Source organism: Mchenga conophoros, linkage group LG19 (genome assembly GCF_057382185.1).
Source record: "Mchenga conophoros isolate Kocher_MC1m ecotype Shallow Benthic linkage group LG19, M_conophoros_male_GT1.1, whole genome shotgun sequence".
NCBI lineage: Eukaryota > Metazoa > Chordata > Actinopteri > Cichliformes > Cichlidae > Mchenga > Mchenga conophoros.
In genome coordinates, this window is record NC_140544.1 from 31,788,351 (window position 1) to 31,804,296 (window position 15,946).

The 15,946-nt window shown below is 40.4% G+C and overlaps 2 protein-coding genes across 2 annotated transcripts; one reads left to right on the forward strand and one right to left on the reverse strand.

Moving 5' to 3' along the window:
* Nucleotides 1-4,010: 4,010 nt before the first annotated feature.
* Nucleotides 4,011-7,582, forward strand: dorip1 (dopamine receptor interacting protein 1). Its single transcript, XM_085256995.1, has 5 exons — nt 4,011-4,328; nt 4,603-5,127; nt 5,382-5,471; nt 5,561-5,695; nt 6,091-7,582. Exons 1-5 carry the CDS (start codon nt 4,243-4,245, stop codon nt 6,272-6,274), a joined length of 1,020 nt encoding a protein of 339 aa, XP_085113121.1. The 5' UTR covers nt 4,011-4,242; the 3' UTR covers nt 6,275-7,582.
* A 361-nt stretch (nt 7,583-7,943) lies between these two features.
* klhl28 (kelch like family member 28) lies at nt 7,944-15,180 on the reverse strand. The gene is made up of 6 exons (XM_085256994.1): nt 15,024-15,180; nt 13,898-14,158; nt 13,174-13,811; nt 12,616-13,059; nt 11,284-11,492; nt 7,944-11,171 (listed from the first exon to the last, which is right to left on the reverse strand). Exons 2-6 carry the CDS (start codon nt 14,156-14,158, stop codon nt 11,008-11,010), a joined length of 1,716 nt encoding a protein of 571 aa, XP_085113120.1. The 5' UTR covers nt 15,024-15,180; the 3' UTR covers nt 7,944-11,007.
* Nucleotides 15,181-15,946: the final 766 nt, after the last annotated feature.

The window sequence follows — 15,946 nt, forward strand, 5'->3', positions numbered from 1 at the left end:
ATACTATTTGAACTTTATATCAACACTTTCCAACCACAGTCTTTTTACAGTGATACCATATCAATATCAAGTCAGTCTGATTTTGCCTTTCATAGTAATGGCCCTTTGAAATTGTCCATAATTGACTTAATCTTCTAACGATTCAAAATGCTCTAAAATGAAAAATTCTTGTTTCCACAGGGTAATTCCACCTTAGATCAACAGTATACAGCCCCACAGTGATACCATATCAATATCAAGTCATTCTGATTATGCCTTCCAAAATAAAAGCCTTTTTAAATTGTCCATAATTGACCTAACTTTCAGTGATTTCAAAATGTTTTAAAATGGAAATTTCCTGTTTCCACAGGGTAATTCCACTCCAGATCAACAGTATACAACCTCACGATGTTACCATATCAATATCAAGACATTCTGATATTGCTTTAAAAAATAAAAGCATTTTCAAACTGCCCATATCTGAGTTGCTCCTGGAACAATTTCAAAATGCTCTAAAATGGCAAATTCCTGTTTCCACAGGGTAATTCCACTTTAGATCAACAGTATACAGCCCCACAGTGATACCATATCAATATCAAGTCATTCTGATTTTGCTCTCAAAAATAAAAGCCTTTTCAAATTGTCCATAATTGACCTAACTTTCAGTGATTTCAAAATGCTCTAAAATGGAAATTTCCTGTTTCCACAGGGTAATTCCACTCCAGATCAACAGTATACAGCCCCACAGTGATACCATATCAATATCAAGTCGTTCTGATTATGCCTTCCAAAATAAATGCCCTTTCAAATTGAGCATATACGGCCTACTTTTTTGACGATTTCAAAATGTTCTTAAACAGAATTTTGCTGTTTCCACAGGATAATTTCACTTTAGTTCAACAGTATACAACCTCACGATGTTACCATATCAATATCAAGTCATTCTGATTTTGCTTTCAAAAATAAAAGCATTTTCAAACTGCCCATATCTGACTTGATCCTGGAACAATTTCAAAATGCTCTAAAATGGCAAATTCCTGTTTCCACAGGGTAATTCCACTTTAGATCAACAGTATACAGCCCCACAGTGATACCATATCAATATCAAGTCATTCTGATTTTGCCTTCCAAAGTAAAAGCCTTTTCAAATTGTCCACAATTGACCTAACTTTCAGTGATTTCAAAATGCTCTAAAATGGAAATTTCGTGTTTCCACAGGATAATTCTACTCCAGATCAACAGTATACAGCCCCACAGTGATACCATATTAATATCAAGTCATTCTGATTTTGCCTTCCAAAATAAAAGACTTTTCAAATTGCCGATATATGACCTACTCTTTTAAAGAATTCAGAACGCTCTAAAAATGAAACTTGCTCTTTCCACAGGATGAATCCATGTTAGATCAAAAGTGTACATCCACACCATGGTACTACTTCAATTTCAAGTCATTCTGATTTTGCCTTCCAAAATAATGGCCTGTTGAAAATGCCACTAGGTTGTAATTGATAGTACGTTTATATTTTAAGTCTGTGGAAAGATGTCATGGTTGGTTTGCAAGCTGTTTTGTAATTTCTTTATTTAGAATGACATCTTTCCACAGACTTAAAATATAAACGTACTATCAATTACAACCTAGTGGCAATTTCAGCTTCCTTTTACATCATCTTTATGATTCAATTCTGTCATAATCAATTGAGTCTGATTTTACTTTTCAAAATGAAAACCCAATATGTGTTGAAACAGCAATTTTCATTTTTAAAACATTCTGAAATAATTGAAAGAGTATATCACATATGGACAAATTCGACGGGCCATTAATTTGAAAGGCGAAATCAGACCAACATGAAATTTACATGGTTTTACTGTCGGGTTGGATACTGTTGATCTAAAGTGGAATTATCCTGTGGAAACAGCATCTTTCAATTTAAGAGCATTTTGAAATCGTTAAACGAGTAGGTCGTCTACGGGCAATTTGAAAATACTTTTATTTTGGAAGGCAAAATCAGAGTGACTTGATCTTAACATCGTATCTCTGTGGGGTTGTATACTGTTGATTTAAAGTGAAATTATTCTGTGGAAACAGAAAATTTCCTTTTTAGAGCATTCCGAAATCACTGAAAGTTAGGTAAGTTATTGGCATTTTCAACAGGCCATTATTTTGGAAGGCAAAATCAGAATGACTTGAAATTGAAGTAGTACCATGGTGTGGATGTACACTTTTGATCTAACATGGATTCATCCTGTGGAAAGAGCAAGTTTCATTTTTAGAGCGTTCTGAATTCTTTAAAAGAGTAGGTCGTATATCGGCAATTTGAAAAGTCTTTTATTTTGGAAGGCAACATCAGACTGATTTGATATTGATATGGTATCACTGTGGGGTTGGATACTATTGATCTAAAGTGGAATTATGCTGTGGAAACAGCAATTTTCCATCTTAGAGCATTTTGAATTCGCTCCAAGAGTAAGTCATATATGGGCAAATTGAAAAAGCTTTTCTTTTGAAAAGCAAAATCAGACTGACTTGAAATTGACATGGTAACATCGTGAGGTTGTATACTGTTGATCTAAAGTGGAATTACCCTGTGGAAACTGAAATCTTCCTTTTTAGAGCATTCTGAAATCACTGAAAGTTAGGTCAATTATGGACAATTTAAAAAGGCTTTTATTTTGGAAGGCATAATCAGAATGACTTGATATTGATATGGTATCACTGTGGGGCTGTATACTGTTGATCTAAGGTGGAATTACCCTGTGGAAACAAGAATTTTTCATTTTAGAGCATTTTGAATCGTTAGAAGATTAAGTCAATTATGGACAATTTCAAAGGGCCATTACTATGAAAGGCAAAATCAGACTGACTTGATATTGATATGGTATCACTGTAAAAAGACTGTGGTTGGAAAGTGTTGATATAAAGTTCAAATAGTATTTGGAAATACGACTTTTGCTTTTAAGAGCATTATTAAGTCATTGAAAGAGTAGTTCAAAAATGAAGATTCACAGGGCTTTTACTTTGAAATCCAAAATAAGATGGCCTTGATAGTGACAGGGCACAATTAGGGTACAAGGCTGTGTCATATAGATCTAACATTAGAGTTTGTAAAAAAAAAAAAGCCTAAATTATATGTTATTATGTTCTTAACATATCTGTTAATTCACTCGAAGTTGGCTTTTATTTTGAAATCCGGTTTCCACATCCATTCCCGTAATACTTTGAATACACAGGGAAGGTAAAACAAACTGGAGGCTGGCTTGACTGCAAGTCTCGAATTGGAGGCTGGCTTGACACCAGTTCGCAAGTGGTAATAACTACTTCCAAAAAGTTTCTTCAAAGTGAGTCGGGAAACGACGGTAACAGCGCAGACTCCGTCCACAAACCAACCCTACGGTGGAATATCAGCGTATTAACTTTCAGGAATAGAACAACGTAGTTTTTTTTTTTTAACTTTATTTATCACATTTTAGACATACAGTCAAGTAAAACAGGGATCACATAAAAGGTGACATTGTGGTAGTACAATGAAGAACAGAAAGAGTGATAAGGACAGTGAGACAAAAGTGAGTACAAAAAATAAAATAAATTAAGGGGAACATAAATAAACAAAAGTTTGCAAGAGCCAAAATCAAGTTAGCAGTTTCAATCGGTTACAGATGTTAACAGTCTTGAGAGCCTTAGTGTTTTTTGATGAGGAGATTGTCCTTATATATTGTGCAAGTTCCATTTTTAATACAAGAAGTTCAGGCTTTCTGCCGAGGACTTTGCTTTTGTGTATATGAAATTTTGCCAAAAATAAAACCAAATTTATAAAGAAGAAAGCATCATTGTCCTTGTCTTTAAAATTATAATAGCCAAAGATAACTAGAACAACGTAGTTCAACGTAGAATATTCGCTCGGCCTACCTAAATGGGCGGTGCTCGTGACAGCCAATCATATATCATCTTAAACGTGCTAGAATATATTGACCAATAGCACTTCTAGCTGTGCTCTAACGCTCACGGTGAAGTCGGGGGCGGGGGCTGTGCAAAACTGGGGTGTAATAACGTGGAGAATCAGGAGAGGGCAGCACTGTATGTACACAGAGCTTAGATTATCATTACAAAGCTAACAGCAACTGTTTATATAGGTCAGACTTGACGTCTACTACAATTTTCGATTCACAGTAAGGTGTCTTCGTTTACTAGAAGGTGCGAGACAAATACCACAACTTATATTTCTGGCTTTGAGGTCCGACGTGAGAAATGAGGAAATACGGAGAGGAATGGAGAGTAGATTCTGTGTTTTGAACGACACTGAGGACCTCAAAACACGAATTTCAAACACTGAGAACAATCAACACTTCGAAAGGTAAGCTTATATATTGTAGGTGATGGTTTGTTATCATTTGTTGGGCTCCGACTAGTCCCTGGAGGGTAACAGTGCTTTACTTGCCAATTGCGTGGTTTGTTTTTGCTATCGCAGGATTTTTGACCTACATTTGCACAGCGTCAGTTTTTCGAAATGAAACAGATCAAATCCACCGGGGCGATACATTTAACCTCGTCCTGTGTTAAAACGCATTTGTCTGAACTTTTGCTGGTTGGTTGGTGTGTGTATTTATTTATTTAATTATTTGTTTTAGGTCCAAGACGCTTTTTGAAGAAATACGTGCCTCCATAAACAACAACGACGAGGAGGACCGCTCCTTCTGGAGGCCTGTGCTCCCTTGGGGAGGCGTTTTTACCATCAAGGCAGGACGGAAAGCCATATCATGCACGCCTCTGTACGTGGAAATCCAGCTCAAAAACACCTGCACCATCGATGGCTTCCTCATGATTCTTTATGTGATTCTGCGGGACAACCAGGGCTTTCGCAGGGAGCTGGCTGTCTTCCTGGGCAAGCAGTTTGTGGAGCATTTCCTCTACCTGATGGACTCCTGTGACTACACCACGGTGAAGATGCTGTGGATCTGGGACAGAATGTCTAAAAGGCAATATCGCTCTGAGATCCACCAGGCAGCCCTGGAGATCGACCTGTTTGGCAACGAGCACCAAAACTTTACAGAGAACCTGGAAAACCTCATGTCCACCACGCAGGAGAGCCTGTGCACCAGCTGGAGCTGTCCAGCCCGCTTCCAGGATTGCCTCAAAAGTACCATCAACATCAGGTAAACTGTATTTACCTACTATTCAAGTGTTTTGTTAAGACACAGTTGCTGGCTTTTTACCCAAAATATTTGTTTTTTTCCCCCAGTATTTGATGTTTAAGTGCCCTTCAGCAGACCTCAGCTGTGCATTGTCTTATGCCAAAGTTGGCAGAAAGAATTGCAATCAAGTGTTGTGACGTGTTTGTGAGTGGATTGTTGTTACATTATATTTTTCACATTTCTAAGAATTTCACTCTGACCCTTTTCCCTCTCAGTCCTCCTCACGAGCTTCCTCACAGAGACCCAATTCAGTCAGCTGTGGATGAGTTCTTCTGCCCCAAGCTCCTGCTCTGCTGTGAAATTGGGTGAGACACGGCAGGATCTTCATCGTCGTCGTCTTTTTCAGCGCTGTGTTGTTGTACTTCCTTGACAATTTTTTATTTATTTTAAACAGATGTGATGGTCTAAGGGAATTCTCCCAGAGGATTTTCTGCCATGGCCCGCCACCCTTTGTTATCCTCAACATGCAGCAGTGGAAGTCAGAGGAGCTGTCGTATGTCCCTTACCATCTGGCTCTCTGTCAGCACAGGTATGAATCAGAGGTGGATATATCTACAGTAGGTTCTGCATTGCTGTTCATTCAAACGATGTGCCAGTGTAGCCTTCATGTTGCTCAGGTGGAGCCCGGCCTCCTAATGCTTTTACATCTGCTGAGCCAGAGGCCTGTGCACAGTCATCATAGCTGAATTAATGGAACTTTATTTATGATGCAGGATGGTCATTAAAATTAAAAATGTCCGATAACTATCCTGTCTGATCAGTGATTAAATTTTAAATGTCATTTGGATCTTCTCCACTGCACTGTTGTGCTGCCTGTCTTTATTTGTTGGGATTTCTTTCATTGGAAATCAAAAGAGCAGCAAAAATATCTGGAAAAATCTACTTTCCAGTATTGAGAACAATAAATGTTTTTCTTACCTGCAGGTACACACTTGAGGGTGCCACACTGTTCAACAAGGAGGAGCATCACTACTCTGCAGCCTTCCAGATAGACGGTTGCTGGATGCACTATGACGGTCTGAGGAACGATAATCTGATCTTGTTACACAAGCCCCCAGAGCTCCTGCTGCTGTCCTCTCTGGTCTATGTCCGCACCTCTGACAAGTGAACTCATAGTTTCTCAGGTGGACAGAGTACAGATGAGCCAAAGTCTCAGCACATGCCAGAGTGATTGCATTCATCCAGTTTTTTGTTGTTACATTACCACAATGTTGTTCTTTTCTTACTGCATTGCTATAAGTTTTAATTCCTGTCCTGGGTTAGCTTCCTCAATTCAGCTGAATGCTTGGTTAAAGCTGACAGTGCAAAATGGAAATGACATCTTTTTGGGCACGCTTGGAATCCAAGAATATAATGGACTATAATAGTCCAGGGTTGAGATTTATAAACAATCATACGAGTCAGTACTGAATTTCATATACATGTGCAGTGACCATCGGCATAAGAGATTAGTAGGTAAAACTGCTCTGTAGAAATTTCTGTTTGGAGTTGATACTGACACAAGTTTTCAGTACAAGTATAAAAAGTATTGGTTTTTTGTTTTTTTTTTTTTTTTACCTCCATGGTTGATTTACAAAACTCTCCTGCCAGCCGTGCATGCAGCGATGCAGACCTCTCAGCTGTTGTGCATCTGTTTGGCAGTGCTTTTCCATAATAACCACTGGTTAGTACTTAGCACAAGCATAATGACACAGAGGGTGCAATTGAATCAAACTTGGTCATTATGCCAAAGAAAATATACAATCTGCTAATGTACACACAGTTTTTCCTGTCTTCATAGTTCCAAAGGTCTGTGTACAATTCCCAAGTCCTCTCTGGTTCCTGCACTGATCAGATCCATTTCATTCCCAACGCAGACACACCAGCGCACAAACATAAATGTAAGCCCCCTTGCTACAGGGATTCAACGCAGTACTGTAATTTAAGCTTATGTTTATGCATTTCAGTCCTTTCCTAAAATTAAACTGGTGCTTCCCCCCCCCCCACACTTACACTGTGGGGTGAGGAAAAACTACTAAGTCCCCGCCTACCAGGTGAACAAGTTAAGGTTTAAATTTGAGGTAAGCATTTGCCAAAACAGGTGAAAATAAAATTATGCCAATTTAGAAGTAATCTGAAATTACACTACAAGCTGGCCTAGAAATTCATTCAGGCCACATGCATAAACCGATGAATAAAAGTCAGACAGTTCACAGCTTGTTCAGCACACAGCAGTCTCAAAATGTTACGTTAGTGTTTTGTTTGGTTCAAGTCAAAGCATTACTGTTGTCACACAGTGCCTCTCTCAAGGAAAGTTTAACATGAATCCAGTTGAGAGTTAATTCTTGGATCAAGATTTTAAGTTGTTTTTTTTCCCTGTTTGTTTATATGCTGACACTGTCTTTACAATACAAATACAGATATTTTTGAAACCTTGCCTATGGCTCCAGTTTATCATCCTTTTTCACGTGCATGCCAGGAAGAGATGCAGAAAAAGCAGGCAGTACCTTTTTAAGGCAGGCATTTATTTTAAACTGGGTACAGCTGCACCACATAAACAGACTTAAATGTATGTAAAATGTCTTCAGTCAAACATGAGAAAATGTGAAAAGCTACTGTTTTTAAACACCTAATGTTATCTTGTACTTCCAGTATTAATCCACAGGATATAAAATTCAAGATCATCACCTTACTCCAGACACACAAGGAAATGTAAAAAGAAGCAGAGTGGTCATTTTGGCTAACATTGACATCAGTTTCATAGGATTTCACCCCCCCCCCCCTCCCCTCCCCTCCCAGACATAAACAGAGTGGTAGGCCACTGCAGAACATGTGTTAGTCATCCATCTGCTTTCTTTGTACAAGCACTTTGGTGAGAGTGGTGGCAAAACATGACATTAATTTAGGCCATAATTTAAAGAGAAAGAAAAAAAAAAAAAAAAAAAAAAAAAAAGCATACATCTGTTCTTTTTTTGCAGATTCACGTTTCCAGATTTTCATCAGCCTCTCTCCAACCTTAAAATAGTTAGTATACACATCAGAAATGGCAACATATGTACATAACAGTGACAAGATGAATCGTGGCAGCGGCGACGGCGCACAATTACGCCTGCATGATTCTGTGCCGTGGCTGCAGTGCTAAAGTGACAAACACTACTACAACAGACCAAAAAAAAACAAGAATTTAGAGAACACAAACAAAACAAATTAAATACAAAATTAATAGTTGTGCCGTTTTGAAATAAAGTGTACAGACATACAAATTAAGTTGTGTGTTACTTTTCAAATAAATCAGAAATTCAAAGTACTTGACTTTGATGGGGAAAAAAAGAAACAAATCAATGTCAAACCGCGATTCTCACATGTGACACTGACCAGTTTGCACGGCAAATGTCATTTAACTTCTCATCTTACAGATTTAGTTTAGAGTAAACAAGGGCAAGGTGAAAGAACACACCTATGTAGTGTTTACGAGACTTATAAGTGCTGAACTGCAGGAAAAAAATTCATCTAAATTGAACCAAATAAACACATGCTTTGTGCAAAATGAACCAGCATGCACAACAAAAATGACAACATAGGATGACTGGTTGGTTTAGACAATGTCAAGCTACAGTCTGATGTTTCATTTGGACATCACCAGCCAGCAGTGTGATCTGACAGACATGCTATGTGGGGGTTCTCTTACACCAACATTAGATGCCTTGGCCTTATTCTATTTTTTTTCTCTTCTTTTTAAAGAGACAAACAACAAAACATAATTTAACCCACAAAAGGAAACAAGTCTTATTGCAGTATCTAAATGCCATTAGCTTAAATCAAAACATATATAGAAATTACAATATGTATCAAATAGTTTGGTAAGTGCAATGCAGAGCTTGGTTAAAGTTCCCACTTATGTGCAAACATTAGTCCACAAAGCAACGCAAAAAACCCACAACCAACAACCCATGCCTTGAACATAAAACAAGTGACTTAAGACGCATCACTACCTGGCCGTCTGCTAATCGAGTGTCCCCTCTATTGCTGTGCAGTCACTCGAGCCCAGTCGCACGCTTTGAACTCTCTCCCAGGCCTGGTGACAGCAACAACATGGCCAGAGCTGGCAAGCACAGCCCTTGGTGCCTTATCATCCACCTCCATATATAACCACATGGAAGAATGCAGGGAAAATATTTAAAAATGTGGCACAAGGGAAGATGTTGCGTAGGACCGTTTCCTTTTCAAACTTTTTGCCGTTTCACACCAATCTGTGAAAATATTACTTAAAACCTAAGCTTGCAAGCAAGACCTGGCCACGTGTAGACATGTTTTTAGAGGAGGATTAACTAGCACAGAAATGTCTGACCCAATCACAAATAAAATCGTGTTCAAAGCCAAGAGAGGATACCAGCTACAGATAGTTGACAAAGCATGCTCACATCCTGCAACTGGACCAATAATTTAAAAAAAAAAAAAAAAAAAAAAAGTTTGAAGTATTTGAGAGAAAGAAAAAAAAAGAAAAGAAATGAAATCATGCCAATCTTCTCGCCTTTGGGGACTATGCAGGTAGAAGTTTGCAGTTGTTGGCCCACAGGCTTCCCTTTTAGTAGCTTTAGGGGCCACTTGCATTTTCTCCAATTAAATTCATACGATAGCAAATAACTATCACCAGTTACACAGCAGAGGCCTAACAGAGTTTGACATTAACTGGATGAAGCAACGCAGACAAACAGCTAAATCCTGAATCCTAAATATAGCACCAGTTAGTATTGTATACAGACCAAAAAAGGTGAAAAGAAGGCCAAGGTCAGTTTCAACTATTGTGAACAGTAGCAAGTGCATGATCTGACCTTAGACCGATGCAACAGAGGAGAGAATATGAGACCCTTTTTTTTTTTTTTTTTTTACTTTTTTGTTTTGCGTTTTTAAATGGCTCAGAGGATGAAGCAGAGACTAGTGGTGAACACTTTAAGGAAAATTCACCTCTACAGTGGCTGTGGGAATCAAACTGTACACACATTAGTGAGCCAGTGCAGAAAAACATTTACAGGCAATGCACTAGAGGATATATTTATATCTATATATTTCATTTAGACCATTTACAAGAGAAAGGCAGCCCTTTTTTGAGAAAATATAAATATTCCAACTTTTCTATTTTTTGTCAAGCACTGATGTGGATGCAGAATTATCCTGCGTTGCTGAGCCCAAGCATCAGTTCTGCACGCAGACATGTGACAAAACAAAACAGTTCTATCTGACATGCACATACCCCCTGGACCATACACACAGACATACACACTATATGGCCAATAACCACATAGTCATCAAATGCACAAGCAAACTGCAGTGTTCTAGGAAATTTGAACACACAGCTCTGGTTGCAGCAGAAAAATTCCTAAACAAAACAAAACAAAAAATTTAGCACAATTAAGGACGTGAAGCACAACATAAAACTGTCTGCAAACTTGACGAAGAATTTTGTAACGTAAATAAGCAGATTCCACAATCCTCTGAGACATAGCTCGAAGTCCTCATTGTGGTCCAGCAGCAATAGAGCGTTCATCTCAGTTTTCCAGTGACAGTCATCCAAACACCATCCACCTTCCTCCGTTATCTCCAGAACCTTCCAGCTCTTCCTCATCCCTGCAGCACGGACTGCAGTCCCCCTTCTAGCCAGCCAGCTAGCCCGGTACACCCATCCACTCAGAAATGCTCTGATGTTAACGAAAATGTGCAGGCAAGCTCATCTGCACCTGGAGGATGAATGTGGGGAAGGAGGAGGAGAGCCAAAAAAATAAAATAATAAAATAATAAAAAGAGAGAGAAAGTCTTCTTTGTGTCTAAGGTAATTTATTGGGTCCTAGCTGGCTGGGCCATGGGTCAAAGGGCAGTCAGACCAAAGTTACAACGGCAGTACATCATGCCACTGGAGTCCAACCAGCTGTCTGAGATGGGATCATAACGCTGAACGGTGTTCAGGTAGGATGACCCAGAGTGACCTCCTACCACATAGAGGTAGTTGTCCACAATGGCAGAGCCCACACCTGGAAGACAACAATACCACAAACATCTCTCATTATAGGCTTTTCGTGTTATTTTCTGGATCCAACCATCACAATAGAGTCACTCATTTTGAATTTAAAACTCAAAACTCACCAGTTCTGGGTTCGTTCATTGGTCGGCACGCCGTCCACTGGTTTTGATGTGGATCGTACCGCTCGATGCTGGACAGGTGCGACACTCCGTTGTGTCCACCCACCACAAATATAAATCCAAGCATCACACCTACTCCGAAGTTGATCCTCTTATCTGCCATGGGGGCTACCATTTCCCAGGCATCCTTGCTAGGGTCATACCGCTCCACGCTGTGTACAGTAGACGCAGCACAGTTATCAAAACACAAAGGTTAAAACGCTCCAACTCACCCGCTACTTGCAATACCTAGCTTTGCTTCCAGCTGTGCCTTCACTTTGAGATATTTATGGCAATATCCACAATGACCAGTCTTTGCAGACCTAAAGGTGAGCTCACATTACACATCTGGTGTAAGAATGCCTCCTCCATCTCCTGTTCCCCTTCTACTAAAGCCTAAATGACAGTTCAGAGAACCTTTGTTCAGCTTTGAATGGGAGCTATTGCTCAGTCAAACAGAGGCACTGCTGCATTGTATTTATTTTTTCCACCACCACTGTTATAGCTGTGTGCTGAGAAATTTTGTTAAGTAATGTAAACACAATGGGGCTCTTTCTATGCATGCGAGCTTCACAATGCATAATGACTGAGCAATTTTCTTTTAATCGTACAGGGAAAAAAAGAAAACAAGTTAGATGGTCATATCAAACACGCCAATTTGAACTTGTAATGAGGGAGCGATGAATTCCTGAGAGCCACTGGAACATTGGCAAACTAAGCCATATAAGCCACGGGGGAAAGCAGGGGGGGGGGAAGAAGAAGAAAAATGTCCCCACAGATTCTGTCCAAACACATTTTCCTGAGGGGTTTTGGGAGTCAAGGAAACAAGCAACAAGAGCGCTGCTCTCTAGTGACCTCAGCAATACAGCAACACATTTAACAACCAATTCTGTTATGGCTATCCAGCACTTATTAACAAGCTCCTGGTCTTTTTCTCAGCTAGACTCGATATCCTTCACTTCATTGCCACTTCTAATAAATAATTAACATAACCCTGAGAGGAAAGAACCCCCCCCAAAAACAAAAAACAAACACACAACAACAACAACATTTTAGGAATTCTTAAAGTCCTAACCTGTTTCGTTAAAGACCGTTTTAAACTAAAGATAGTAGTGGGGGGGGGGGGGGGGGGGGGGGGGGGTACAATTTTATGTCACATGCATCTATACAAAGCATTATTTGACCGCTAAATAAATTGGAAAGTCATTTAAAATTGCCTGGTCCAAGTATTTAATGGTCACTTGGAGACAACATGCACTTAGAGCATATATACACAACTACTCTAAGTAAGATTACCTGTTCATATGTGCTGGGCCATAGCCTCCAATAGCATACACCATCCCATCTAGGACAGCGGTGGCAAAGCAGCTGCGAGACTTCGTCATGGGTGCCACAGGCTGCCACTCCTTCAGCTTCGAGACATACTTCTCCACAGACTGGAGGTAATACTGGCCGTCATAGCCTCCCAGGGCATACAGCTCTCCGGCCAGGACCACTACACCGAGAGTGCTGCGACACTCTGCCATACGCTCCACTGAAGACCACGTGTTGGTTTCGGGGTCCCAGCTTTCGACTGTGCTCTCGTGCCTCCGATAGCTAATGCCCTGCCTCATATGTGTGGCGATGCCTCCCACAACATAAACTTTGTGGTCCAGCACCGCCACTCCAAATTCATATCTGGGTACACTGAGAGGGGCCAGTCCTATCCATGAATCCGTCTGAGGGAAATACATTTCCGTGCTGAAAGACAAGGAAAAAACAAAACACTAAGACACTTTAAAAAAAAAATTTAAGTTTAGAAAGTTGCTTTTATACAAATGCATCCAATTGTAATCTACAAGTCACTAGCATTACCTTTCCAATGTGGCAAACAGTCCAGCCTTGCCTCCTACTGCAAGCAGCACCTTTGGGGCACACCTGGGTCGTGCAGACAACACAGTCTGATAGGACAGCCGGTGTTCAGGCATAAAGTGATATTTGAGGGCCTCATTGAGCAGATGCTTGCAGGCGTGGTCATCTCGTATAAGATGGTTGGCTTCATATAGGCGAGTGAGGAATTTGACGCTGAGCAGCGGAAGGCGAACACAGTGCAGCAGTTGAGCCAGATGCTGCTGTCTCTCAGTTACATCATATTTGATCCATGATTCGAGGGCATAAAATACAGTCTCCTCTGTGACTACCTTAAGGCAATCATTGGACACAATTTCATCCAACTCGGCTCTCGTCAGTTCAAAAAACTCCTCCGTTTGACAGACTTCCTCAAAGTTCTCACAGATGAACTTCGTTGCAGCCAAGCACAGGTCATGACAGCCGTAAGTCTCTGCAAAGCGGGAAATGCCTATACAGTTTCCAGCGTCCAGCTGGCTCTCTAAGAAGGAACAACACTCCTTAAGTACAAGCTTAACCTGGAGTAAGTTGGCAGCGGGGAGCAAAGATTCCACTGTCTCCTGGGAGATAAACACCGTCCCGGTATAAGCATACTCCACTATAGCCTAGAAGCAAAGACAGCACAAGTGTTACAATAAACATGCTACAGCAGTTAATCACTGTGGCTAGCAAGTGTTGGATAGAAGCATACCTGCAAGGCAGCTTCATCAATGCACTGGAACTCCACCTCAGAGGTCTCCTTTTCTGACAGGTTACCCGTAAACATGGCCTTGAAATAAGGACTGATGCTGGCCAGCACTACTTTGTGGGCATGGATCTTGGCATCACCCACACGCAGCACAATGTCACATAGTTCGTGATCCTGCCGCAAGAGCTGGAGGCCTTGCAGCAGCTCCTCTGAGTGAGGCCGTGTCAGACTTGCAAACATATAGGACTGGTCCTGCTGGTCCATCTGAGAGCAGCAAATCACAGATCAGTGTAATGTTTTGAGAAGAGTCATAAAGTCAGTGATGTTTTCCAAAGATGGGCCGGTCAGCTAATAGAAGTCCTGGACGTTATCCAAGTGCCATACGGCTCTGACACTACAAGCCTGAAAAGTCACACTTTCTGGCTTGGGTAACGTGACGTAATAACAGCACGCGTTAAGTAAACAGGCCTGGGCAGTATGATGCAGTCAGACATTATTTCCCCCGAACCAAGTATTGCATTAGTTGTTCTAACCAGTTTTGTTAGCAGATTACTGCGAGTTAAGCTAAATATGCATGGTCTTTATTAAGAAACAACGCAGCGTAAAGTCATCTACACGTATTAGCTAAAAACAACACACATTCTAGATTGCCCTAAAACCAGGAGGCTAAATGTGAGCACTCTGTATCCAAGCTTTGGCACAACGAGTCACAACAACACATCAGTTTGTTAACTGGGGCCTTGATTTCTGAACGCAGGACTTGGCCAGATTAAAAATCGCTAGCTACCTCTTAGCTTAAAATAAGCACACAGCTAATACGGTAGCCAGTACTGTAAAGCTCACCAGCAGCTTAGCAGTTTGCATAAACACATTTGCACGAACATCACACGCACAACGCTCATGTGTGCACTGTACTGTCAGTATATTATTTTTCCACGCCAACAAATACAGAGAGCTGATATTGCCGTTTCCCTGCGCTGCAGTCACCGCAGGTTAGCTGCTAAAAATAAACACGGTTCCTGTGGCTAGCTGTATCATTGATTGATATACAGTAACGTGGCTGACAGATACAAAACGTGACGTTATAGCCAGGATTTAGATAACATTTAGCATCGTCAGAAAAGCAAACCTGTAGTTTACAGCCCGTCTGGCGTGCCGCTGTAATGACCGATTTTGCAGTGGCGACGACAGCGAAGCCCGGGCGGCTATCAAGAAAACAACCTGCAACCTAGCCACAAAGCTACAGACGAGCTCTTATTATAACCAGCTACCAGGGCAGCACACCCACTTCCGGTGATTTTCAAAATAAAACGATATTTGCCGTTATTTAATTCACTGAATGGTTAAGAACCAAATCAATGACAATGCTCGTTATTGAGTTTAACTGTATTCTACTTGGTGTTCTTTATTTTACTTATTTCCTCCTTTATTTTACTCATTACTTTTATTTTCAAAAAATTCCTCTCTGCAATTGTGCTCTCCGCTTATCCGAGCAACGTAAATTGCATTGTACTGATCGATTGCTTTATAGTTTGAAAAAGAAAATGTGTTTCACAATTCAAAAAAGAACTATTTACAAGAAATGAACACATTTTTAGTCCAATACAAACCTACTGTGTTATGTGGCAGCATTGCAGGCATATGTTTTACTTGAATGTGGGAGGGGAGAGGAAAGGAAAGTGCAAAATGTAGGCACCAGGTATCATCGTGACACTACCACTCACATGATATATTGCTGCTAAGTAAGCACACATAATTTACCCTTTTGTTCTCTTGTGTTGGGAAGACAATGTATGTTTTTTTAAAGGAATCATGTGCCCTTTAGCTCAACGTTGTTACTAAAGATGACTACCAAGAAGAAGCTTACTTGGTTTTTACGAGTTTTTGAGAAATAAAATATCCTTGTATCAGACCTCTTCATGAATTGTATTGTAACTTCTGTGTGTGTGTGCAAGGGGCCAGAGAAGAGGAGGAAAGGGTGTTGGCTGCTGACTAAGTTCACAACATGATGTGTTTTTCTATGTGGAATGTTTATCTTTGCCAAAAGACAAA